General features: G+C 47.4%; 1 protein-coding gene across 3 annotated transcripts in view; it reads right to left on the bottom strand.

The window, feature by feature from the left end:
• The window catches only part of CUNH10orf90 (chromosome unknown C10orf90 homolog), a 225,628-nt gene that overhangs the window by 25,254 nt on the left and 175,327 nt on the right, over positions 1-25,047 (bottom strand). For 2 of the 3 annotated variants that reach the window (XM_024751585.1, XM_024751586.1), the window contains 3 exons: positions 6,415-6,705; positions 3,166-3,350; positions 875-1,052 (listed from right to left, as the gene is read on the bottom strand). In XM_024751585.1, the coding sequence (XP_024607353.1) occupies positions 875-1,052; positions 3,166-3,350; positions 6,415-6,705 (654 nt within the window). The remainder of the gene's footprint in view (positions 1-874; positions 1,053-3,165; positions 3,351-6,414; positions 6,706-25,047) is intronic. The other variant, XM_024751587.1, reaches the window with a different exon arrangement.

Raw genomic sequence — 25,047 nt, 5'->3', positions numbered from 1 at the left:
CCATTTTAAGATCTTGGTAATATTTGCTAAGCTGCATTTTATTGAATATGGTTATTTCCCCAGAGGACTTTTATTCAGAATTAGACCCATGATTTCACCTCCTGGGGGCCGGAACATTTTCCTAGGAAGAAAGATCTTGTTCGTCTATCCAAAGAAATAAAACGGAGGTTTCCCCAGGCCTCCAGATTTTAAGATTTGAGTTGGCAGGCCATCAGAATGTGCTCCCATGTCCCCACCTGTGCCCTTGTCTCTTCTTATTCTCGCTGGTTTAATAGTCTGTTTATAAGCTCCACGAAGAAAGGACGGAGGCCAGCCTTGCTCACTGCACTCTCCCCAGCTCCCAGCACGGAGCCTGGCCCAGAGAAGGGGCCTGGTAACGACTTCTCCAGTGAGTCAATGAGCGCCGCCCTTGCAGGGTCAGTGCGACACCGGCCTCCTGGCGCTTGGAAAGCTGGCCATCCCTTCTCTGAGCCCCCAGCAGGAAAGGGGTTTCATGATGAATGTTGATATAGACAAACTGGAGTCAACCTCTCACCCCGAGACCCGTTCTGCAATCTATCAAGGGCAAAGGGCACCTCTTGCAAATACCTATTAAGGAACCGAGAATCTGAGCCGGCTACGCTGGGCTGCTGCTCTCCCAGCTAAAACGGTAAATCTGTGTCCCAGGTTATCTCTGCTGAGTCCACGGCCCGTACTCGACCTCTCAGGATGGGCTGGCTTCCGGGGCAGGCTGTATGACCCTGAGGTTTGGGTACTTGGGCGAACATGAGTCCCGCATAGGGCAGGGGCACCATTTGGACCACCGGCCTGGGTGAAGGTCGCAGCCCCAGGATCCGGCAGTCTCGCCAGCCCTCCCGAGCCACCTGTAGCTTACCGCTAAGAGGGTGGGGAACGGTGAACTGCTTCTTATTGGCGCGGACAGGAAGGAGACTCTGCTTCTGGCCCAGGCTCTCCTTCTGCTGGGCTTTTCTCTGCTGTACCATGTGTTCTAGCTTCTTCAGACGTTCTTGCGAGCGAGAAATGAACTGAGGTTTGCGGACTTCCAGGGCCTCCTAAGAGGAGCCAGGAAAGTATTTTCTTTTTAAGAGAAATGACGCAGAAAGGCAACACACCTGTCTGATTGGGTCGAGAGGCTGATGCATGAGCACATCCCAATTTTCTCCCAACACCTCATGGAAAGATGGCAACAGACACGTTGGTAACATAGGTCTCAGTCAGCACCAGGGGCCCCGCTGCAGCACGACTGACAGTCACCAGCAGCAAATTGCGAGTGCAAAGGCACACCTCCGCCCGTTCCTTCTCCTCCCTGTCAATTAATCCATTTCCAAAATCTGAATGCCCTAAATTCCATATTCCAAAGCGACACAGGTGGGAGAGGAATGGAGGCGTTCCGAGTCAGCTGCTTCTGCAGGGAGCTGGATGCCTTAAGAAGCACAGAACCAGATCCCCCTCCCAGCGTGAAGCACGTGTCTGTCCAGGAGAAACAGTAATCATAGCTAACGGAAACAGCTTCTCCTCCCAGGAAGAGAGAGCCGGCAGGAGAGCTCTGCCTTTGCAGAATGGTTCTGCAAGCTCCATAGGGGAGGTCAGAATTCCCGTATTTCCTCTTCGGCCTCACCTCTCACCGCATCCGCCACGCCGTGCATGGACGAAGCCCCTAACACAGATTTACTGAAAAGGAATAACCACCACTGACACACTCTGCTCTGTGCTAGACACTAAGCTCAATGCTTTATGTGTATTTGTTGTCTGAGAATCCCCGCAGTGATTCTGGAAGGCAGATACATTTATCCCCATCTGACAGAGGCAAAAACTGAGGCTCGTCGTAATTTGGTAGATTGCCTGGCGACCCTCTGCTGTGGGTGTCCCATGCTTTTCCCACCCTGCCTTTCACTGTCTTAACCTGATATTCCTTACAGACCGCTGTTCAAGTTGATCCCCTACCTGGAGTACCACCCCCAGCTACACCCATTGGCTCAAGTCTCGGTTCTCCCAGTAAACTTCCAGGTCTCCCTGTTCAGCCTGAGCTTACTGGTACTTCAGGGACCACCCCGCGCAAGGGATTCACGCACATGTATTGTCACGCTAGGCTGTGAGCTCCCGGATGGCAGGTGCCCTATCTCCTCCACATCGCATCCCTTACAGCCACTGCCCCAGCTCTGCAAATAGCAGGCGCTCAGCATAGGCCCTCTGGAGGTGCTGCCATAGCGTAAACGTCCTCTGCCTCATTCCTCTCCCAGCCCTCGGGGAGCTTAGGGTTTCCAGTGAGAGGGCGACGTGGGCTCCATCCGTGTCGTGCTCGCGCCCCTAGCTGCTGTGCCAGGAAAGGAGTCTCTTGGCCAGTCGGCCTCCAAGGTGCCAGCCCCAGGTCCCAGGCACGAGTCACTGGGGCCTGGAGAGATGGCCCCTGGGGATGGCCTGTGGGCCCAGGCATGGCCGCTGCCCCGGCTGCCCGCCCTGAGGATGGAGGCTCAAGCTGCCTTGGGAGCACATGAGTCTCTCACGGTGGGACCACCTGGGGGACAGGGGTGCAGGGCCGGCAGGTGGAGCTGCACACCAGCAGGGCTGCTGACAACGCATCGTGTGTCTCCCAGAAGGCGTAGTTGGCTTTCTCCGGATTGTTTGTCCTTCTAATCTTTATACCTATGTATTTTTTGAACTTTAAAAAATGTGTACATATTACTTCTACAATTGGGGAAAGACACAAATGAGAGGTTCCATATCATTGAACTCAAGGCCATGACTTTGGGACTTCCTTAATCTTTCAAAGGCTTATGTTCTTATCTGAAGATAGGGCTGTAGGGACTCCTGCCTCATGGGGGTGCCATGAGGATGCAAGGCCCTGACGCCCATGAAGTGACCCTGTCCGTGTCTGGGTACCAGAAAGTTCTCAACAAATGCTGTCATTGCTCCAATCACAGTCACTACTGATGTTATGCGATTCCCATCCTAGCCCGCGGGAGCAGACATCATCATCTCCTTACTCACATGATGGAACAGAGGCCCAGAACAGAGGTTAGGGGACCTGCCCAGAGTCACACAGCCACCAGGAAGCTGAGTCAGGTCTCCAGCCTCAGAAGCAGAAGTGAGGTCATGTGCCCACAGGCTCCCCGGGAAAAGTCTCCCCTTGGTGGGAATCACACCGGGATGCATGGAAGGCCTTACCTGCAAGGTCAAGGAGCCTGCGGGCATTTGCTGGCTCTTGGAACAATCTTCCGGCAGGTCGTGGGTCTCTGGTCCCTGGGGGTTTTCTGGCTCAGTGGGCACTGGCTCGGGCTCGGGCGTGGTGGGCTGCTCCCTCTTCTTGCATTCCTTTATTTTAACAACCAAGTCACAGCACGTGTAATCTCCTGGGAGAGAAGATTAGAATTCCATTTAGAGAGCACCCAGTGATTTTCTCCTGGTTCCTCAAGGCCATGAGACACAGAAGACAATTTTGAAAATAGAAACACCAGTGGGTTATTAATGGGCCTCGTTAAGCCCACGAGATCACGCCTCATCACAGACGCCCAGCTGCCCTGGTCACGGGGAGGCATGTTTGTAGGCAGCCAGACCTTGAGACTGGCTAGTGATGCCGTGGAGGTATTCCCTTGGCTTCTGACGTTCAAAATGCCTTTGCTCCCGCTGCAAAGAAACTTTTTCTATTCTGCGCTTCCTATTACGTGTGTCCTGTACAACTATTTCAGTTGGGTTGTTTGGGGACCGTGTATTAATTTACCTTATCTTTGCTACGCTAATGATGTAAGACAGAGGAACGGTGTTCAATTATCTATCCCTCCCCTTAATCTACCAGAGACTAGCCCTGGCTTTACATTCATAATTGGAACTCTCTCTGTCTCAGTGCGGGACTGGGCTCCATCCTGAAGCCATCTTGACATTCCTTGGTGGAAGAGATCAGAGGATGAGTTGATGCTACAGCATTTCGGGCAGGGTTGCCTTTGGGGTGGTGAAAGTGGGTGATTCATACGTATTCACTCAGCCCTTACTGAACAACTGCTCCACTTGGAACACAGTGTCTGTCCCAGCCCACTCTTCCCATCTGGGCTCCCTGACTCCCCTCACCACACGAGCCCTAACCACAGCCTTACCAACCCTCTCCGGTTCTGAGACTCACTGGTGGTGCCCTCACTCCTCGTACACACGCCTTCCCATCTCCACGAAGCCCCTTTGGTGCCCACCCAGTGACCTCCTACCTCTAAGGCTGAGTTTTTCAGGAAAACGCCCCCTCCTGCCTCCTCTGTGTACCTGCCGTGGAGCACGCTTCACACAGCAGCATCAGTGGGCCCATCACAGGATGCTTCAACCCCACAGGCCTGTGACTCCCTTGAGGGCCGGACCGCGTCATACTCAGCATGCCTCTCTCCACACTGCCAGCTCAGGTGCCCAGAAGCAGCTAGTTCTGTTGGGCGTGGAGAGGTGGCCACGGGACGCACCTCCATGGTCCCATGAATCTCTTAACTGACCCCCCATTATAACCTCCGCCATTCACACCCAGATCCTCTGTGGTCTGGACCAGCTGTCCTGTCTCCACCCCAAATCCATCAATGTTCCCTACTACCTACAAGCGCTACAAGGAGAGCAGACTTCTCATGGCTCGTTCATGGTGGGTGCTGCCCTCCAGCTACCAATTTTGATGCTCTACCAACAACAGGCTGCTTAGAGGTTCGCAAATCCTTCTCCTTGTTCTTCTAAGCATTTGCTCCAGTTCTTTTCTGGAGATTTCCCTGTTGCTCCCCCATCCCTGCTTCAGGCCTAACCCCTAACCCAGATATCTGTCCCCCAACCCCCTACGGCTAGAGCTAATTACACTTTCCGTGGTACTGTTTCCATCTCTTGTGAACCTTTATTCTAGCTCACCCTATACTCAGGGAAGCCACGGTTTCCTCCCATCCTTCCCCACCACAGATCCAGCGACGCAAGGGCAGTCCTGACACACTCATTTTCTCCATTGCTCACGACAAAGCTTTGTCCATTATCTTCAAAGTCTCTACTACTGTGGCCAGTCCTCCCCAGTGGCATGGTCTGTACTCATCTCTAGCCGGTCTCAGCCTCCCTGCCTGGCCCTCTCCCATCCGGCCTCCACGTTGTCCAGGAGACAATCACCTTCAGAGCAGATCTAATTAGGTCTCGTCCCCTTCAAGGACTTGGCCCAGGCTTCAGTCCAGACTCTCTTAGTGGATTTATACGGACCTTCCAACTCGACCCACGGGACCTTGGATTCACACTAGCCCCCCCTCCACCCCTGCACTCCGGCCCCCTGGACCCCTAATCAGCCATGCTCTTTCCATCCATTCTTTGTTTTGTGTGTGCTTTTCCCTCAGCCTGCAATGCTCTTCACCTTAGGGTCTGATTTTTAAACCTCTAATCAGCTTTCAAGTTCTTTCTCAAAATCATTTCCTTGAGGAAGGTGTCTCTGTCCAGCCCCTCCTTGCAGCATCTGGGGCCGTCCTCAGCTTCCTGATGGCTCATCACAGGCACAGTTACAACCCCGATGTCTCTGGTACCGGACTGAGAGCACCTGGAGGGCAGGAAACACCGTGCACAGTGCCTGGCATACAGTAGGTGTTTAATAAATGCTTCTTTGATGGTATACAGTGGGTATTCAATACATACTCCTTTAATGAGCTAGAGATTCACTTGGGTTTCAGGAAAAAAATGTTTTTATCAATTACCATAAATATTTTAACTTTTATAATCCAAAGCTCTATAATCTTTTCCTTTCTGTCCTCATCCACAGCTCTTTGGGAAAATCTTTAGAGTGATAGGAAATCTAAATTTTCCTCTGTTATAACTGGGCACCACAGATCTTTTTTCTATTTTATTCCTATGTTTTTTTTATATATCAATGGTCGCTGCAATATTCGTAGGGGTCAGCCACTTGGCCTTTAGAGAAACGATGGCCTGGTTTGACTTCTGTGAGAGGCTGAGCCAGGGACCTATCTTCAAGGCACTGTGAGGTCAGTGCACTCTGTTTGTCGAGAGCCTGGCACATGTGGGGTCTCCACGCCCCGGCCATTATCCTGGCCAGTCAGTTACTGAGGACCACTCTCAGCCTGGCGCACCCGCTGCCTTCAGGGCAGCCACCCCGGGTCTCAACTGTTCCCTAACGAGGCCCGAGAACCTGCCGGGCACCTGGGAGCGGCCTTCTTCTCAGCTTCAGGCAATGCTGGCCTTGTGCTCAGTAGGGCTGGGATTTCCTGACCCATGCAGTGCTGTCTTCTCACTGCTTGGGAGGTAGAACTTGCCCACTATTTAAACCTGCTGGTCCTGCTTCTTCTCTGCTTGTACAGTTGGAGAAAAGGCAGATTCCTAAGGGAAGCTCAAGTGAACCAGGGCCCAGGAAGACCCTGTACCATGTTCCCTATGAAGATTAAGGAAGAATCATCTCAACCCTATACCTCCCTCACTCCTTACCTTCCAGGAACTCTCTTTCTATCTGAACACTGTGGTCTTCCTGCAGAGATGTGCATAAATCTTGGAAGGGGCAAAGGGACCCAGGTAAAGGGAAGCTGAGTTTCGGAAGGCTTTGCTGTTGACTCTCTGCGGGTTCAGAGAGGTCACTAGACTGACAGCTGTTGCTTGGAGAGCTAGACCCATCAGGAAGGGGATCTTCAACCAGCTTCTGTTCCACCGGGGAAGCAGACACAGTCACGTGTGCTCCTTCTTGTTGCTTCTCGCGGCTTCCAGAAAATACTTTTGTTTCTACTAAAAATAAAATGAGAATCGTGCTCAAAACATCTGAGGAGCCCGCGTCTCACGTGCTGACTTCTGCACGCCACGCTCTCCCAGAGACAGGCAGATGGGCTGCAGTGCTGCCTGCCTCAAGGGGACAGGCGTCATTGATGCCGACGTGCATGTGCTCACCCAGCAACGACATGCGGTCACCAGTTCTGGCCAGACGTCCCCGGGGTTCACTCGGGAGCCCCTCTACATGCACTGCTCTCATGCACGTGGCTCTGAAGAGACCGTGCTCCCTGGTACCCTTAGGAGCTCAAAAGACCTTCCAGATAGTAGATAATCGAATGGGTGGTTTAGCACATTGACTCTGGGGGAAGATACCTTGGGTTCAAATCCCCCCTCCACCACTTATATGCTATCTGGCCTCATCTATAAAATTGAGATAATACTATAACAAGGTAATAATGCTAAATATTATATGTTTAATTTTGATATATTTATTTTTATAATCAATTTACCTATTTAAATAATAAGTAATATATTTATGGAATGTATATAATCATTTTATATGATAAATAATGTAAGCATATTATTAATATAAACACTAAATGTTAAAATCAAGGTAATACTATAAGAAAATAATGATCCAGCTAAGGGGTTTAGCACAGTACCTGATACACAGTAAACATTTAATAAACGTTCATTATCATTATTATTCCAGAAACAATGCTGCCGGGTTACGTCCTATGGCAAGCGCAGATGCAGGATGTAATTTATCAGCTGTCTGTGCTCACCTCTACTAAAGCAGTGGGTCTACAAGGTGTACAGCGTGTTGCTTGTCGCCACATTGTAATATCAAAGGTCTGGAAATCACCTTCTGCTCACCAGCAGGAGACTGTTAAGTAAATTACAGCACTTCCCTGCTTTGCAGCAGTGAAAAAGAATAAGACACGTGTTCCTGGGTAGAGGGGGAATCATCTCTAAGATTCATTATCAAGTGAACAGAGTGTGGACAGTGTGCCAGATCTGCTTCCCCAGTCAGTGCTTATCTGCTCAGAACATCTTTGGAAGGACCCCAAAGACCCTGGGAACTGGACTGTCTTGGGAGAGGGCAACTCAGGACCAGGAACTGGGGGCGGGAGAGAGACTTGCTTTTCACACTTTGCCTGTGTTGTACTCTTTGCTTTTGCTTTCTTTCTTTTTCTTTTGGAATACTCTATAAAGTTTTAAAAGTTATTCACTTTAAACACGGCAGTGACTCTTGACCAGGTGTCATCTCCTCCTTATGCTGAGGTCACCTAAGGGGAGACAGGCACAGCTGCCGGTGAGGGTGGGACGCATCCAGACCTCCCGCGTACGGGGGGCAGAAAAAGGGTCCTGGGAACCACTGGAATAATCGAGATTCTTGGAAGATTCTCATCATATTTTCTGAGATGTCTTGTACACAAAAAGGAAATGAGCCCATGACTACCAGGCACTGATTAGAGTGGTGACTTCTCTTAAAATGCCAGTTGTCTGCAATTCCTTCCAGCCTCTCTGTCCCTGAGTCCTGGCATCCCAGCCAGTGAGGACAGGCTGAGTGTGGTGAGGCCGGCAGGGTAGTGGGAAGAGATGGAACACAGACGGTCCCCTCGCTGGGCGTCCTGGCTGTGGGACCTGAGGCAGGAGGGCCAACAAGAGGGTGGACCCAGCATTCCGATTCCCACAAACAAACAAACAAAATGAAGGTAAAGTACCCCCCCTGGGTCCCTGTGCCTGTATGTGAAAGTCCCCCCAAATGGTGGTTGTTACAGACCTTATCATTTGGAGAGGGATATGGTCTCCTATGGAAAAGTTGGGCTTTGCTAATTTGTACAGAAAAATCTTTCCAACCATGTATTTCAAAAGCCATCAATTCTGTTTAAGTATAAAATAGCATAAGCAAAAAAAGTCCTAAAAGAGTTCTTCCTTTCTCCGTTGCTTCCTTTTATTAGAGGTTCTTTTAAAGAATCAAAAACCAAAGTAATTATCAGTGATGCAGTCCCAGTCTACTAGTTCCATCCTGACATTAGACTCTTTACATAAATGGATTATTTATAGACTCATGGAGAGCTAACTATCTATCTGCTACCTATTTATTAATTATCTAACTTTCTATCTGGTTTAATGTAAATTCTTGCAGGAATGATTCTACGTAAGACAGATGTTCCAGTTGTGACTTGAAAGAGTTAAAACAAAGCCTCCAAAGTAGAATGTAGTTGGTGAACTGGGGAAAAGAAAAACACGCAGTCAAAGAAAAACTTTCCTGACAACTTATCGATCAGGGCTTTTTGTGGGTTCTGAGAAGTGCAATCATCAGCCGTGAAATGATCCCCAGGCAGAGCCTTTGCCAGGCAACATGGTCGTTTTCTTCCCCACACACTCTGCATGCAGGTTGTACTTCGAGTTCTCTATTCATGGCTCAGATTTTAAACTACATCGCTCCCGTGAAGACCCGTCACCTCCACAGGCTCTGCCCGTCTTAGGAGAAGGTGAATCACGCAGCAGCCTCTAGCAGAGGTTTCTATTTCTTGGACTGAAACTCAGAGCCTGATCCCTGGGGCTGATGCTTGGAGGGGCTGGGGTCCCGCAGGTTTCCTTTCAACAGCCACAACCCCCATTCCCTTCTCTAAAACGCGATACCCACTGGGTTGATATTCTATAGCTCAACTACTCGCTAGCTAAGCTACTCAACTAGCTCCAGCAAACTCACCTACTCAGAGCTGAGCTAGGCTCTAGGACGTAAACCAAAACCAACCAAAAGATCTGCCCGACAGTCATGAATTCCCTCTATTAAACTCTCATCTTTGACTCAGAGACGAGCTCCTTGGACCATTACACCGTGCTTCTCTGTGCTCCTCCAAAGCTCATTTTTTTGTTGTGAAATGTATTATATTTGTAATAAAAGATATTAGAGCACCTATGAGCCTCCTAGATTAAGAGGCAGAACTTTCCTTGGGCTTCAGCTTTCCTATCTGAGCCCCTTCTGGATCATACTCACCCAGACAGAACCACTTGCCTGATTTTGTGTTGCCTGACTCACTGCTTTTGTCTATAACGTTCCCACCTACGTAACGATCCATAAACGATATATTTTCAGTACCAAAAATCTGAATAGCAAAAGCACAAAGCCAGCTGTTTTAAGGTAAAGACATCACTGTATCCATCAGGGAAAGAGCTTTCAGGAGAGAGCTCAGCGTCTCAGGGCCACTGCTTCCCTGAGACTTGATGGGGTGTGACTCTGGGGAAGACAGTGGTGAGCCGTGAATGAGTCCTGAAAACAAGGGGCTGACCACGGGCAGGGCGTCAGGCAGGGCTGGCGGGCAGCAGTACAATCAGGGCGGTGGGCTGTGCTGGATTTTCCGTTCCTGACCTCACCGTGTCCAACTGCAGACCTCAGGGCGAAGTTCCAGCAGGGCGCTTCTCTGCGCTGAAATATGGGCCCTGAGCTGCCCCAAGTGCAGGGCAGGGAGGGGAGAATGGAGACCTCACCGACACAGCATCAGGACCAGCCAAGAAGGGACTTGAATCTGGGGCCAGGCAAGGGCACCACCAGCACATGCAGATCCTCAGTACAAAATGAGGAAAAGCTCCCGAGCCTCAAGACAAGGTGCCTCCACGGGCCAGAAAGTGTCATAATGAGCCCATTTGATAGAAAAAGATCCTTCACTGCTTCTTTCCAAATACTGAGGTGATACATAATCTTCCGTGTTCTCAGACGAGCCCCACACTGTCACACAATTCTAATAACTGTGGCAATTCGGGCTCACGATAGGGAACGAGCAAGTGGGGGGCGGTTGCTAAGCAGCGGACCCTCACAGTCACCAGACTCTGTCAGTGGAATCACAAAGGATGAGCGGGAAAACCATAAAAACCACGCACAGTCCCAGAGAGCACAGCTGTGTGGGGACCCTTGACAGCCCAAGGCAGGTAACTAACATAGGGGACACATATTAGAGCCATTTATCTCCAAGTTAGCTTAGAGTTGTTACAGGTGTTTTGGTGTCAAAACTGAAACCAGCTCTCTAGAAAGATCTTCTCTTAGGGTTTGGGTCTCAGCTCCATACACCTTCCTGCCTTCTAACACCGGCCAATCAACCAAAGAGATGTTTCCAAGCAAAGTGGGCTTCCTTGAATCCAAGGCCACATTTTCTCCCACATTTTAATGTTTCAGGAAGTTATATTTTCTCCCCTCAAACGCTAGACCATCTTACAACAGACTGTCTTAGAAATAACAGTAACTGAAGCTTGTGTTGATATTTCTGGGTCATCGATAAAAATACCAGTTTCTAAATGCAACTACGGTGGGTCTCAGGCTCTCCTAAAAATCTGATGTTACTTGCCACTACCCTGAGTGGCCCCAGACTTCCCTCCACCCATCATCACCTTTTTAAAGCTCCTGCATCTACATTTTATGTATAGCTTACCTATCTGATCTTCCTGCCTCACCTGTGGGCTTTCCTCCAGCAAACCCCATAACTGTGCATCTCACTGGAAATCAAAGAAGTGAGCTGGAGAGGACTGTGTATCCATCAAGTGGAAAGCCACTCTGAACAGCGCCCGGGGGTGAATCGCAGACCCCCTCACTTTAGGCAGGATTTTGCTGTCCCCAATTTTGACACAGGGACACGGGAGGCTGCTGCTGAGGGGAAAGGCAAGATATTCTCTGGTCAATACATGCTAATTTGTGGACACAGATATCGCTAAAGAGGAAGGAAAAGGCGGTAACCCTGGGTACTCAAAACACACATAATTTCTCCAGCAGGTGAAATTCTCTCCCCTTTTAACAGGAGAGAAATCCTCAAACTACCTGCAATTACAGTACACAGAAGATGACATAAAAGAGTCTGTTGATGACCCATAGAGAAACAACCAACAGAGAAAGCAAACGACAAGCTTTTACAATGGACAAGGCTGGTGGGTACTTTCTCTGCTTTTTAACTGGTCAAGGCTTCATCTTCTGGCAGCAGATGAAAACTTGATTTCCTCATGGAAAGAGGTGTCCATTTGGTACCCTGCCTCCCACCCGATCTAGACTTCTGTTTAAAATCAGCCAATAATTGTTTCAGCATATTTCTGTTAAATTTCTACACAGAGATGTTGCAGCCCAGGCAGGGTGTCAGAAAGGGGGGAAAGAGGCAGCAGCAAATGAGATAAACGGCTCCTGGCACAGAGGAGAGGATCGGATCGTGAAGAGAAGCTGTGTTTGGGAAACTGCATGTCCCAAAGCCCATCCACTCGGCCGGAGCAGAGCTGGAGCTGGCGCCTTCAGGACGAGAAGAAGTCAGGGGAACAGACAGCAACTTGAAGATCAGACAGCAAGGACGAAGGGGCGTCCAAAGGCAGCGGGGCCAGCGGAAACACACGAGCGAGTCCTTTCCTTTCCAGGAAACGAGACTTCCTGTCCATATGAGCCCTTCCTAGACAGTAAACAGGTTCCTTCTGCTGTAAGCAGTAAATATTTCTCCCTAAAGAAGGAGCCCTAAGTGGGGAGGGGCGACGGCCAAGAAATAAAACCGACTTGGGAAAAGTGGTGGCAGTAGCTCCAGACCTCTAAAAGGAGCCTTCCCTTTTTGGAACCTGGAGCAGATAGGGGTGGTGGGGGGTGCCGACAACTGTTGTTAAGATGTCAACACGGTGTTAGGACAAAATAGGCAAGCCCCGGCATTGGAAAAACCCTGTATTCAGAGGGAAAAGGGGGAAGATGCAGTGTGTTCATTGTTATTGTTCTAGGGTCAAGTTTCAAGATACCATGTGGGTTAAAGCCACCGTGGAGAACTGTATGGAGGTTCCTTAGAAACTAAAAACAGCTACCATATGATCCTGCAATACACACACACACACACACACACAGATACCATGTGGGTTAAAGCCACTGTGGAGAACTGTATGGAGGTTCCTTAAAAACTAAAAACAGCTACCATATGATCCTGCAATACACACACACACACACACACACAGATACCATGTGGGTTAAAGCCACTGTGGAGAACTGTATGGAGGTTCCTTAGAAACTAAAAACAGCTACCATATGATCCTGCAATACACACACACACACACACACACAGATACCATGTGGGTTAAAGCCACCGTAGAGAACTGTATGGAGGTTCCTTAAAAACTAAAAACAGCTACCATATGATCCTGCAATACACACACACACACACACACACACACACACACACACAGAATGGAATACTACTCGGCCATGAAAAAGGAAGGAAAAGCCATTTGGCAGCAACATGGGTGGACCTGGAGATTATCATACTAAGTGAAGTAAATCAGAGAAAGAAAAATATTATATAATATCGCTTATATGTGGAATCTAAAAAGAAAGATACAAATGAACTTACTGACAAAACAGAAAGAGACCCACAGACATAGAAAACAAACTTATGGTTACCAAAAGGGAAAGGGGGAAAGGTGTAAATTAGGAGTTTGGGATTAACACATACACACTACTATATATAAAATAGATAACTAACAAGGACCTACTGTACAGCACAGGGAACTCTACTCGATATTTTGTAATAGGCTATAAGGGAAAGGAATCTGAGATATATATATATATATCTGAATCACTGCACTGTACACCTGAAACTAACACAGCATTGTAAATCAACTATACTTCAATTTAAAAAAAGGATAATACGTGGGGAGTTTGCACACAGCTTTCATGTACAGTAAAGGGTCATTCATGCATTGAGAATATCTAGAATGGACACTGAGAAACTGGACAGAGCTCTTTTTCCAATTATGTCATTATCCTACAGTTTTAAGACTGTAGAACAAAAATCTCAAAACATACAAACAAATATTTGCAAGGCAAAAATAAAACCCACACATACATACACACATGCACACATGAAAACACACACAAACCTGCCTGTTTTCTAATAAATGAATTACCTGGACTTTCTTGCAGGCGATAAGAGACACAAGTCCCAGTCAATGATTAGATCACACCTTTCTACCTGACACCAAGGAAACAGAGTCCCAAAGTATCAGCTGTCCCATAATCCTTCATCCCAAAGCATGACTCAGATTCCTGAAGCACGGAAAACACATTTTAAGCTTTTCTCAAAACTTGCTGCTAGTTTCCAAAAGTGACTATTTGAGGTGATAATTTTTTTCAGTAAGGCGTATTTCCTTTTAAAAAACATTTTGTAAATTATAAAAGCAATTAATTATCACTGTCAAATTTGAAATATTAAAAAAATAAAAATCATTGACAATCTGTCACTCACAAAAATGTTCACAGTGGTTTTCTTTGGGAGGTAGAGCACATTTCTAGTGGAGTAATGCACGGCTGTTTCCCCCTTTCATTTCCATCTTGGGTATAGCTTATAACTAGACAGGACCACCCTGCGCCATAGCAGTGGTACACAAAAGCACAGGTTCATTATCATACTGTTATCTGGGAGCTTTATTGCCGTTGATGGGCACCTTTCCATTCTGTTTAATAATTCTGTCAGGCTTTCATCTCTCCTCCTCCTCTGGCTTTTCCTGGGTGCTCTGAGAATTACCAAGCAGGTTATGCTACACGGTAAAAACTGATAAAAAAAATCAAACCGATCTGCCAGGGGTCAAAGGGAGCAGCAGAGAAGAATCTTAGTTAAGGCTCCTGCAGAGTGAAATGCCCGCTCAGAGCCAGGTCTCATCCCAGAATCACCTGTGTGTGTGTGTGTGTGTGTGTGTGTGTGTGTGTGTGTGTGTGCGTGCGTGTGTGTGTGTGTGTCTATTACCTGCTCTTTCAAAGAAATTGCTTGACCTCTTTATCTTCAATTCAACAGCTCTCCACTGAGTACCTACTATATACCAGGCACTGATATAGAATGCTTGGGATGCAGCAGGAAAAACAGTAAAACTCCCGATCTCACGTCAAGGACTGCTTGCTCCAGCCCCTCCTACAGCCAATGACCATCATTTCCATCCAGCTCCCAACCAATGACATCACCTCCACTCCTACGGCCAATGACCATCACCTCCACTCCTACTCCCCTCCCAACCAATGACATCACCTCCACTCCTATAACCAGTACCATCACCTCCACTCCAGTCCCCACTCCTACAGCCACATTCCATACCTGAAATATACCCATACCCAGAGCTGCTTCTCCCCTGAACCAGTAAATTAAAACCTCCTACTCTCTGACGAGATCCAACAACTCTTTCAGCTCACAGAATGCCCTCTCCATGCCTTTAACATCATCACTGAAGACCTTAAGTCCCCACCACCTCTGGTAGACTCGGCTGGTTGCCTACTCAATATCCGTTCTTATCTTTTTTCTTAACTTAGAGAATCCTCGTTTTGTCCAAGATGATAACGGGCCCGGCTAAAAAATCACACTTTGCTGTGGTGTGCTACTGCTCCAACCAGTGAGATAAAAGCAGAAGTCCTTTGGGAGAACTTCCGGGAGGGTCTCAAGAGGGGATGTTCAGCTGGTATTCACTGTGGATGTGGACGTGATGGCTGGAGTCCTGGCAACTATTCTACAAGCATCATGACGAGGGTCATACCTGAAGGAAAGTGGAGCAGAATCTTTTTCAGAGTCTTTTCCCTTATAGGTTATTACAAAATATTTAGTATAGTTCCCTGTGCTATACAGCAGGTCCTTGTTTGCCCACCCCTGGATTTCTTTTATAACAAAAATAAACCCTTACATTTTCAAGCCACTGCTTTTTGGATGTGTTGTTACTCAAAACTAAATGCAAGTCGTAATTGATCTGACCCTACCTATCAAGGTATGGGTCTGGATCGGCCAGGTTAGCGGTAGCATGCATCAGAATCACAGGGAGGCCTTGTTGAAATCCACTATCCAGGGCAGCCCAGCTCCAGCGCTTCCAACTCAGTAGACATGAAGTAGAGCCCAGAAATGGGCATTTCTGAGTTCCCAGGTGGTGGTCCTGAGGCTGCTATTCCAGGAGCCACACTTTGAGAACTACTAAGTTAGGTTACAATGCGGTAAAGAAACAAAGAACGAAAACATTTTTGTGGCTCAGTACCTGGCTACTAAAAATGTGGTCTATGAACGTCACCACCAACCACACCTGGGACTTTGTTAGAGACGCAGAGCCTCAGCCCTCACCTCTGACCTACTGAATCAGAATCTTCCCTGGAGCCCCTTCCCAGGTGGGCTCAGCACAAGTTACACCCCCAGAGCCAGCCCAAGGGGCTCTGCTCATCACAGAGGCTCATCGAGGCTCCAGCTGGGCCTCTGCTTCTGTGACCCCTGAGAGAAAGGGCACAGACTGTCTGCACTGGCCCATCAGGGCTTCCACTCCCAAGTCCACCGACAGCTCAGTTTCACTGGCCACAGCAGACTGTCAAAGTGGAGGGATGTGCAGTCCTGCCACGCACCACAAGGAGAGCACGAATGTGGAAGAACAGTCTTAAAGACTCCAGACCAGCCCTCCAGCTTCCCAGCCTCTCTTATCCCTTCAGCTGCTCTCAGACTAGGGATGAAGGACATTCAAAAAGGTACAAGTACAGGGCTTCCCTGGTGACGCAGTGGTTGAGAGTCCGCCTGCCGATGCAGGGGGCACGGGTTCGTGCCCCGGTCCGGGAAGATCCCACATGCCGCGGAGCGGCTGGGCCCGTGAGCCATGGCCGCTGGGCCTGTGCGTCCGGAGCCTGTGCTCCGCAACGGGAGAGGCCACAACAGTGAGAGGCCTGTGTACCGCAAAAAAAAAAACAAAGAAAAAAAAGTACAAGTACAAAGGGAGAGAGAAATTAGGAGTTCGGGATGAACAGATACACACTACAATATATAAAATAGGTAAACAACAGGGACCTACTGTATAGCACAGGGAACTATGCTCAATATCTTGTAATAACCGATCATGGAAAAGAATCTGAAAAAGAATATATATATAACTGAACTGCTTTGCTGTACACTTGAAACCAACACAACATTGTAAACTAACTACAATTTTAAAAAGGTACCAGTGGAAATGTAATGACTAGAACGAAGATCCAAACCTTCTTAAAAACTAGGAAAAAATTATAAATACAAAGCAATGAACACACATGTTAGAGATGAAGAGATATAGCAAATATAACCAAACAAATTATGCATTTATGACAAAGTTGGCACCAGACATCAGTCTTTCCATGAATACAAATGGACTTAACTCGCTTATTAAAAGAAAAAGCCTTTCACTGCAGCTTGCAGGGCAGGGAACTTTGGCAATGCCCAGCAGAATCCCATGTGAACTTACTTTTCAGCCCAGAAATGCCTCCGCTAGGAATCCACTCTAGTGGGCTCCCAAGATGGTCCACAGACCTGGCCTGCATCGGTGGCCAGTTTGCTCTGGTCCTCTGTCGGCAAACAAGCCAAGGGCAAAAGGCACAGATCTAAGGACGAGGGCTCAGTCCCCTGGGGAATAATGGCCCTACCACAGAATCAACAGACGTCACTTGGACAGACCAGGCGTAGAACCGCCAAACAGCTAATTCTGGCTCCCGCACCGAACTGAGGGTGTCGTCGCCTGTTCTGAGAAGTCCAAATGACCGAACGATGAATGAAGCCGCTGTGTGGGAGCTGACTAATGGAACCCAGAGGGGTCTTCTAGTTCATGAACATGTCAAAGTGATGTAGAAAAGGCTGATTTGAAAGCCAAAGGGCAGCAAAACACAAAATGTGTTAGTATCTGTAATGAGACTAACCCTTCCAGGCAGTTCAGGGAGGCCTCCGGCTAAACCAGCAATTGAGGGCTCATCCGTAGTAGCTTACGGCCAGATGAAAGCCGTGATCCCCTTGGGCTGATCTGACGTAAGCCCCTGGGCGGTCCACACACAGGCACATCCTGACATTCCCACATTTTAGAGCAACACCCCACGACGGCTTCCACGCTCGGAGGCTAAATGTTGCCGTATCACAACGCAGCCCCCAGCGTCGGCACGGCTGTCATCCTTGTTTGGACTGCCTGTTTTCTGGCCATCATTTGAATATACACTGCATTTCCCCTTCTTTTCAAAACTGAGTAGAAAACGGGCCTATGAATCTGCTTGGGACTCATTTAATATAATTAAGATGAAGATAGAAATCATCAGGTGCTAGAAGAAGCAAATCTTTAACCTGAACTCAGCGGTCACTGGACGTAAGCCAGAAACTGGTTGATTCCGTGCTGAGTTGTGAAGGAAATGAACAAAATTAAAGAGCCAATTTGAAGTGCTTAAAATGATCAGAGTCTGGGCCCAGAGAGTGAGCTACAAAATCAGGGATTTTAGAATACTGTTGAGGGCTCTGATCCCAGAATTCCCTTTCTCAAAGCGTTTTCCTGTACACAGTCAATTTCCACGTGTGGTTTCAGGACTCTGGCTGTAAAGAATCCCCTATTTCTTTGCTTTGTGGTGCTGGGCCAGGAAGAGAGGCGATTGCCTGACATACAATACTTCCACTTCCCGCCTTCCCAGGTCAGGCGGGCTCCTCCCTCCAACCCCAGCCAGACCCTCATTTCCACTCCAGGATCTGGAAACTCCATTTGGAGAAGATATAAATACCTCCGAGGGTTCCATGTCAGAAAAGGAAGTGAATTCCAAGGCTGCGGGATTCCCGTGGAAAAGGCTCTGGGTTCTCCTTCTCAGCGCTATTGCCACCCGCTGGAAGCACTTCCTTGCCGGGCTGACGGCATTCTTCTGGTTTTCTCAGATGCTTTTTACAAACCTCAATCATGTCAACCCAAACTCAGCTGGAAACATGTGGCCCCGTGTGCATCTTCTTCTAAGAATGCTGCACCCTTTGAAGAACTATTTTTGAAAATCAGAATTGGAGAGACTCCCCAAGGCCTCTGCAGAGAAGCACAGGCCACGTGAAAATAGTAACAAAGAATAAATCAAGCGGCCAAGAGAGCCTGAATCAGAGCCTGCCAGGACGCAGTCTATACGCAGAGGATGAGACCCTGAGGCCAGCTGGTTTTCTCTGTCTCCATCTCCCAAGACTATGAGGCGTGTACAGCACATGTTCTTTCGTTCCCCACCCCCTCCCCCAAAGGCCATCATCTCTCTATGAAATAAACAGGTGGCGTTGCACCCAACAAGCGCCCACTCTCCAATCCCTCGGGTTTCACGTGGACTTCCTCACTTATTTACTTCTCGTCAGAAGGAACAAAACATATTTAGTTTATGGGCTTGTCCCGAGAAGCCACTTAGGTATGGAGAAACGGGAAGATATTGAATTGTTTCTAATTGCTACAGTGAGTATGTGTGTCTGGCAGAAGCATCTCCCTTACATCTGAAAGAGGGGAGGGATTTCTTTGCAAAAATAAACGTATCACCTTACTGAAAAATCATTATTTTGGAGGAAAGTGGAGGAGGCAGAATCACAAAAAATTACAAGCTCCTTCTGAACCAGTATCTAATACACGAGCCTGGGGAACGGAGAGAGGCCCCATGTATTTTTATTCTTTCTAGCTGTCTCATATTGGCTAGAATAGGAAATCGCTTTCTTGTGACATTTTTAAGTGCTCAGTTAATACAGCTGAGTGTTGTTTTATATGAACCGGCACCTCTGGCAGTGAATTATACAGAATGATGGTAGGATGTGCACTCTTTTTCCCATACCAAAACTCCCTCCCATTGTTTTTCTTTTTTTTTTTGGTCAGAATACCTGACTTATTCTTGATCTCAAAGCAGTAAGAAAAAAGGATAGTGGATTGGTTTTCACTGGGCTTTAAAACTTCTGAACACCCCAAACAAGATTTCCACAACTTCTCTTAGGAAGGTGGGTCACTGCATTTCACACTCTCTGGTTCTGTCCAATTCCCTCCCGTCCTTGGAGCCACTCTGTTTCTCCTGGTGCCTTTCAAAGGACTCTTTGGGGTCACGCTGTGCGCTAAGTACAGCATCCCTTAAAAGTGACTTTCCAGGCAGTTGGTCTTTAGGCTGCATTGCATCTTGTTGATTTAAGAAAATGTTTTTTAAAATGGTCACTGTTAACATCGTACATCTTAGCGTTAGGAAAAGCAGGGTGAGGGGTACAAGGAAACTCTGTGCTACCTTTGCACTGTAAGTTGAAAATTACCTCAAACTTAAACTTTTTAAAAATAGTCATTTGTGATACGTTAAAAAAAAACTTCACAGAGTACCAGTTTTCAGATAGTTGAAAGTCACTTCCCAGTTACTCCGTTCTGAGACTCGCTATCTCTGTATTTGTTGATTCACCAAAAACGGCACAGATGTGTTTGTAAAACCCTGCGCCACACTTACTAAAACATCCTGATGCATCTCAGCAGGGTTTACAGTTTCCGTCAATTTGTTGGTGAGCAGAGATGGGTCATCAGCTACTTGGAATCCCACCAAGGTCGGGTCCATTTACCTGGTATCTGCATGATCCCTCAGCGAGGGAGGGTCACCAATCTGCCCAGGATGTCAAGTTTGTACCGAGATGTCATCTCAGAAAGATGGAAGACATTTGGAACGCAAATGATGGAAAGAATTCAGAATACACACCAGAAACCTGGAGCTCTGCTCCCTCCTGGTTCTGCCTCCCACTAACCAGTGATGGTACACAGGTCAGCCCGTCCATCTGGCCTCAAGTTACTCATCTATACAATGGGATGATAACCATCCTGCTCTGTGAGAACACAGGACAATGTGAAAACTCAGAAAGAATAATGCATTGGACAAAGGTGAGCCTTCATTATAGTTTACGCAGCCCTAAGGTGCTCCATGTCTAAGGCACAGCCTTAAAAATATGATCCATAAGGGATACAGATAGACTTTATCCTTTCTTTCAAATTTAGGAACAGTATACACACAAGGAGGCATAGATAGGCAGGAAGACAGTTTGTTCAGTCTTTGACCCATGTCCTACCCCCATGCCCGAAGTCTATTTCCTGCCCATTCTGCCAACTTACTGGATGAAGGCCAGTGAAGGTCAATGTGGGTTAGGTTTGGGGCCATCTTATATAGTGGGATGACAGCTGTCCTTTGAGTGGGACAAACCGAGCCATCCTCCTGGCCCTGCAGGACCGCTGGGGGAGGGGTCTCTGCTCTCCAGCCCCAGAGGCCTTGGTCTGTCCCTTGACTGTGCCAGGGCCCCTCCTTGTGTCATGCAGCGGCTTTTCTGCTGGGGAGCAAGGAAGAGGGAAGGATGTGGAGCCACCTGCAGGGAGATCAGAGGCCCTCGGGTGAACTTCAAATGCAAAAATGAGCCTGAAGCGGGGAACACCAGCCCCTGCCTCTTCCGCATTTTTCCTTTAACCCTTCTCACCTCCAAAGATGCCCTGACCACTTCAGTCAGATTTAAAGGGATGCAAATATCTGCACTGGGGTGGGGGAAGTGGAGAGGAACACACAGTGAGATTCATAACAGACCTCTGCCCAGCCCCAGGCCCCTGACAGCAACCAACACAGTCAACCCTGCATAGAAACAGAATTTCTTGGCAAAGTCCAGTCTTAAGCTCTAGGGTCACATACGTAAGCTCCAGAATTAGGGAAGAGAATGTAGTGAGAAGGAGGTTCAATCAGCAATGGATGAGTTTCCCAATAAGCACAGCAGATCCCACCCTGCCCAGGGCTGGAGGGCTTCAGGTGGGCCAGAGAAGACTCTCTGGGTGCTGAGCTCCCAAGAGACCCTGACAGTTCAATTCCAACACATCCCCAGTGGGGTCTGACTTGGGTGGACCCGCCCCCAAGGACACAGCTGACGATGGGCAGCACAGACAGTCCTCACTGTGGCCACCAGCCTGCTGTTATTTACACACTCAGGGATGATTCCTTTCCTCCATGAAGAGGCCTTTCTCCCATTAAGATTAATAGGAGTCATGTGGCTGAAATGAAGGCATTTCATTTTCCAGATTTTCTAAAAGTAAAATGTGGTGATGGAAAACATATGTATTGTTTCTATTTGGGATTGTAAAAACACAAACCAAAGGAACCAGGGAGATTCATGGCCCAAGCCTTCTCGATTATCACAGCAGATAAGGTTACTCGTCATTAAGTAGGTTTAGGTGTGGGGCGATCTGAAGTCCTGGCTCAATTTGTTATATGAGCACAGTTTAAGTAATGCTTTTTTTCTTTTATCCCATGAAAAATACATCCCGTCTTTTCTTTGATGACCAGGATACCAAAAGGGTTTTTTTTAGTAGACTATGGAATGGTCATATGTTATGGTTCAAAATAAAAGGTGTATTCCAGAAAAGTTTACTGTAAAGAAAATGACTAAAAAGGGAATTTTATTTTCCTAATGACTTTCATGATTTGCTTATAATTATGTAGAGTAAGGATTTTAAAATTACCTCTTGGATATGAAATAAAAAATCACAGTTAAAAACACCAACATCCCTTTGTAGTTACACGGTTAAAGCAAAGGTGGTGATAAAAATGTCAATGGCATTCAAAATAACAACAGCACCATGGGCCAAACTTAAAACTTAGCAACAGTGAGAATGGACTTCTGGTCTGCCTTGTCTCACATAAGCATAGTATTTTCTAAAAATTGGGTAAATTTTCTTAATCTTCTATTGGCATTAACATTTCTAATTTCCATCTAGAAGCATTTCACTGTTTGTTTTGCTTTTTCCATCACTTGAATTTACGGGCATCTTTAAGCATGGCTACACCTCAGTGCAGAATTTGGTCCAGTGCTTAGAACCTATAGACACATCCAGTCTGTCTGGCAATGAAGGTTTCTCCCAGGGACCTGTGAACATACGGCGGTCTACTCACCACCTCATACATTTGAAAATGACTAAGCAGGACCTGAGCTAAGCACCCTGTCCCTTAATTCAGTGTCTTATTTATGCCCAAATCTAGGCATTACCTTGATTCCCTCCCTCCTTCCTCTCTGCATGGAATCCATCAGCAAGCCCTGCTAAGTCTACCCACCTAGAACGTACCTGGACCACTCACACTTCTCCATCTCCACTCACACCACTCACCTGGCTGGCTTTCCTGCTCTGCTGACTGTCCTGCTTCCACCTAAGACCTTGAGAGACTGTAAGTCAAATCATGGCAACCCTGGGCTCAAATCCCTCCCATGGCTTTTCCATCACACCTAAAATAAATCACAAACTCTTCCCCACAGTGATCTGCTCACCTCCCCGAGCTCACATGGCCCCTCCCCTGGCCCCTCTGCCCTCTGCTTCCCACCTCCCCACCTCAGCCCCACTGGCTTTCGTCTTGTCCCTTGAATGTACCATCTCCATTCTTTATCACATCAAGGGCTTCTCACCAGTCATTCCTCTTGTCTAAAATGCTCATCCCCTCTACCTTCACAAGAGGGACTCCTCATCAAGTAGATCTCGGCTGAAATGTCACTTACTCAGAGATGCCTTCCCCGACCACCCCAAAAAGCCAACAAGTAGCCAACTCAATCACATCACCTGATTCTAATGCTCTGCAAAAGCTGTATCCCCACCGGAAACTTCTCACGTTAATGCTTCTATTTGTTGTCCATCTCTAGCCACTCAACAGTGAGCTCCACGAGAGCAGGGACCTTGCTTTGCTTACTGCAGTACCCAGATGATACCTGGCAAACTCAGTAAACATCTCTCAGGGGACACATCATCATTTAACTGATGGCTCCTGTCTTCGCAAGCTTTTAGCAGGTAATAGGAGATAATGAAGAGATACAGAATCCCCACCCAGAAGCATCATCGGGGCATTTTGACGGTTTCTTAGGGGTGAATATTAACTTAATAATTCACGAGTCTTCCTTAGGTACCTCCTATGATCAAGCACCCTATTACGAGCTAGGGGTATGATCTGAGCAAAGAGATGTGGCTACGGGGCCCACAGAGTGGGCAAGTTGGAGAATTGGTGACAGGAGGATAAACGCCTTAAACTTGGGGATAATTCCATCCTCATTCTTATAACAAAAACATTATTTTAGAGGAGGCTGAGTTCTCTCAATTTCAATGGCCTCAAGGAAAGGAAACATTGAGACTAAGCCTAATTCCTGAACGGCACAGCCATTTCTGTACTCTTCTGGCCCTTTGTTTTTCTAAATCATTCACCCTGCCCAGAAGGGTTTGGAAACCTTGCTTGTCTTAACTGGGCTACCATATTGTCAGGGGCTGCACATCCATTTAGCAAAAAGGACAAGGGGGGAGGGGAGAATGTTGGGTCGTGGGCATCCCAGCCAAATGGAGACTGGACATTAGCAAAAATTCAGAGGTACAGATCCCATTATAACCATTTCACCGTGGACATCAGTTCGTGCCCTTTTCTTTTCCAAAACTTTCATAACTGAGTGGCAAACCTGACCAATTCCAACTTCACATTCTCTCCTTGCATGCTATCTTAGCAAAAGCACAGATGGATAGAAAATTAGACAAAAGCCAGGTGGAGAGAAGAGGGGAGATAGAGAAGCAAAGAGCTCAATTACACTTTGACTGAAATCACTTACTTCCTAAACAGCTAGTGGTTGTCGCTATAACTTTTCCCTGGATTTGAAATTACACATTTTTCATTTCCGACACGACCACCAGACTAGCCAGCCACGTGAGGGCGATTTTCAGGAAGGAAGCAGCAGGTCAGCTTTCCAGGCCATGCAGACCAGACAGCAAACCCTGATGTGTCACTGGGGAGACAAAGATGGTCAGACTTTGTCTGAGATTAGAAGGTCGGGAGGTGCATTTCCTCGCAAGAAAAACGAATCCAAATTTTAAAGGGAAGTTTCTCTGCTGGAAAAGGAGTTAAGGAACAAGTTTGCTTTGGGCGACCCTTAATTTTAAGTTTCCTGCACCTGTGACATTAGGCACTCTTGCTGAATAATAGGCAAGAGGCAACGTTCAGAAATTCAGTGCATCTTAAGATTACCGTCTGGAAGACATTGCTGGCCGAAGCAACACAACACGAGACACTTAAATGGTTTATACCCCAACGAAGCTGTTATTAAGTAAATCTTTTAAAAAGCAAGACCGTTCACCCTGTTGATAGGCATGTAGCCGGCAGGTTTTGCACAAGGCCAGGACAGCTGGGAGTTGCACGGTATTAAATTAAGAGCACTTCATGCTTGGCAGGTGGAGCCTCAGTGAAATGTGCTCTTGAACACTTAGCATTCTGGTCTTTGCTAGTCTTTTGACTTGTAGTCTGATTTCTTTCGGTTGAGTAACTAATTCAACTCAGCTGTAAAGACCAGGTTTTGTGCTTTAAGTTCTATAATGTAATTAACGATTCACATCCAATTACATCATGTTAAAAATCCTTTTCCAATCTTTTCTCTACTAATCCTGGGCGCGGTGCCTGTGTGCTGACTGGATCAATGCTCAGGAGGAAAGCAGAAAGCTCATTGGCAAGCACAGAGCTGAGCCTGCCGTGATCGTTGATATTTTAGTCTAGTCCAAGTCGTCTGAAAATACACGCCTGCTTTCAGCTTGTGATTTGAGACCACCAGATGCCTT

This window comes from Neophocaena asiaeorientalis, unplaced genomic scaffold (genome assembly GCF_003031525.2).
Source record: "Neophocaena asiaeorientalis asiaeorientalis breed wild unplaced genomic scaffold, Neophocaena_asiaeorientalis_V1.1 scaffold108, whole genome shotgun sequence".
Lineage (NCBI taxonomy): Eukaryota > Metazoa > Chordata > Mammalia > Artiodactyla > Phocoenidae > Neophocaena > Neophocaena asiaeorientalis.
Note: the sequence above shows the minus strand (reverse complement) of the source record. Positions and strands in the feature narration are given on the sequence as shown.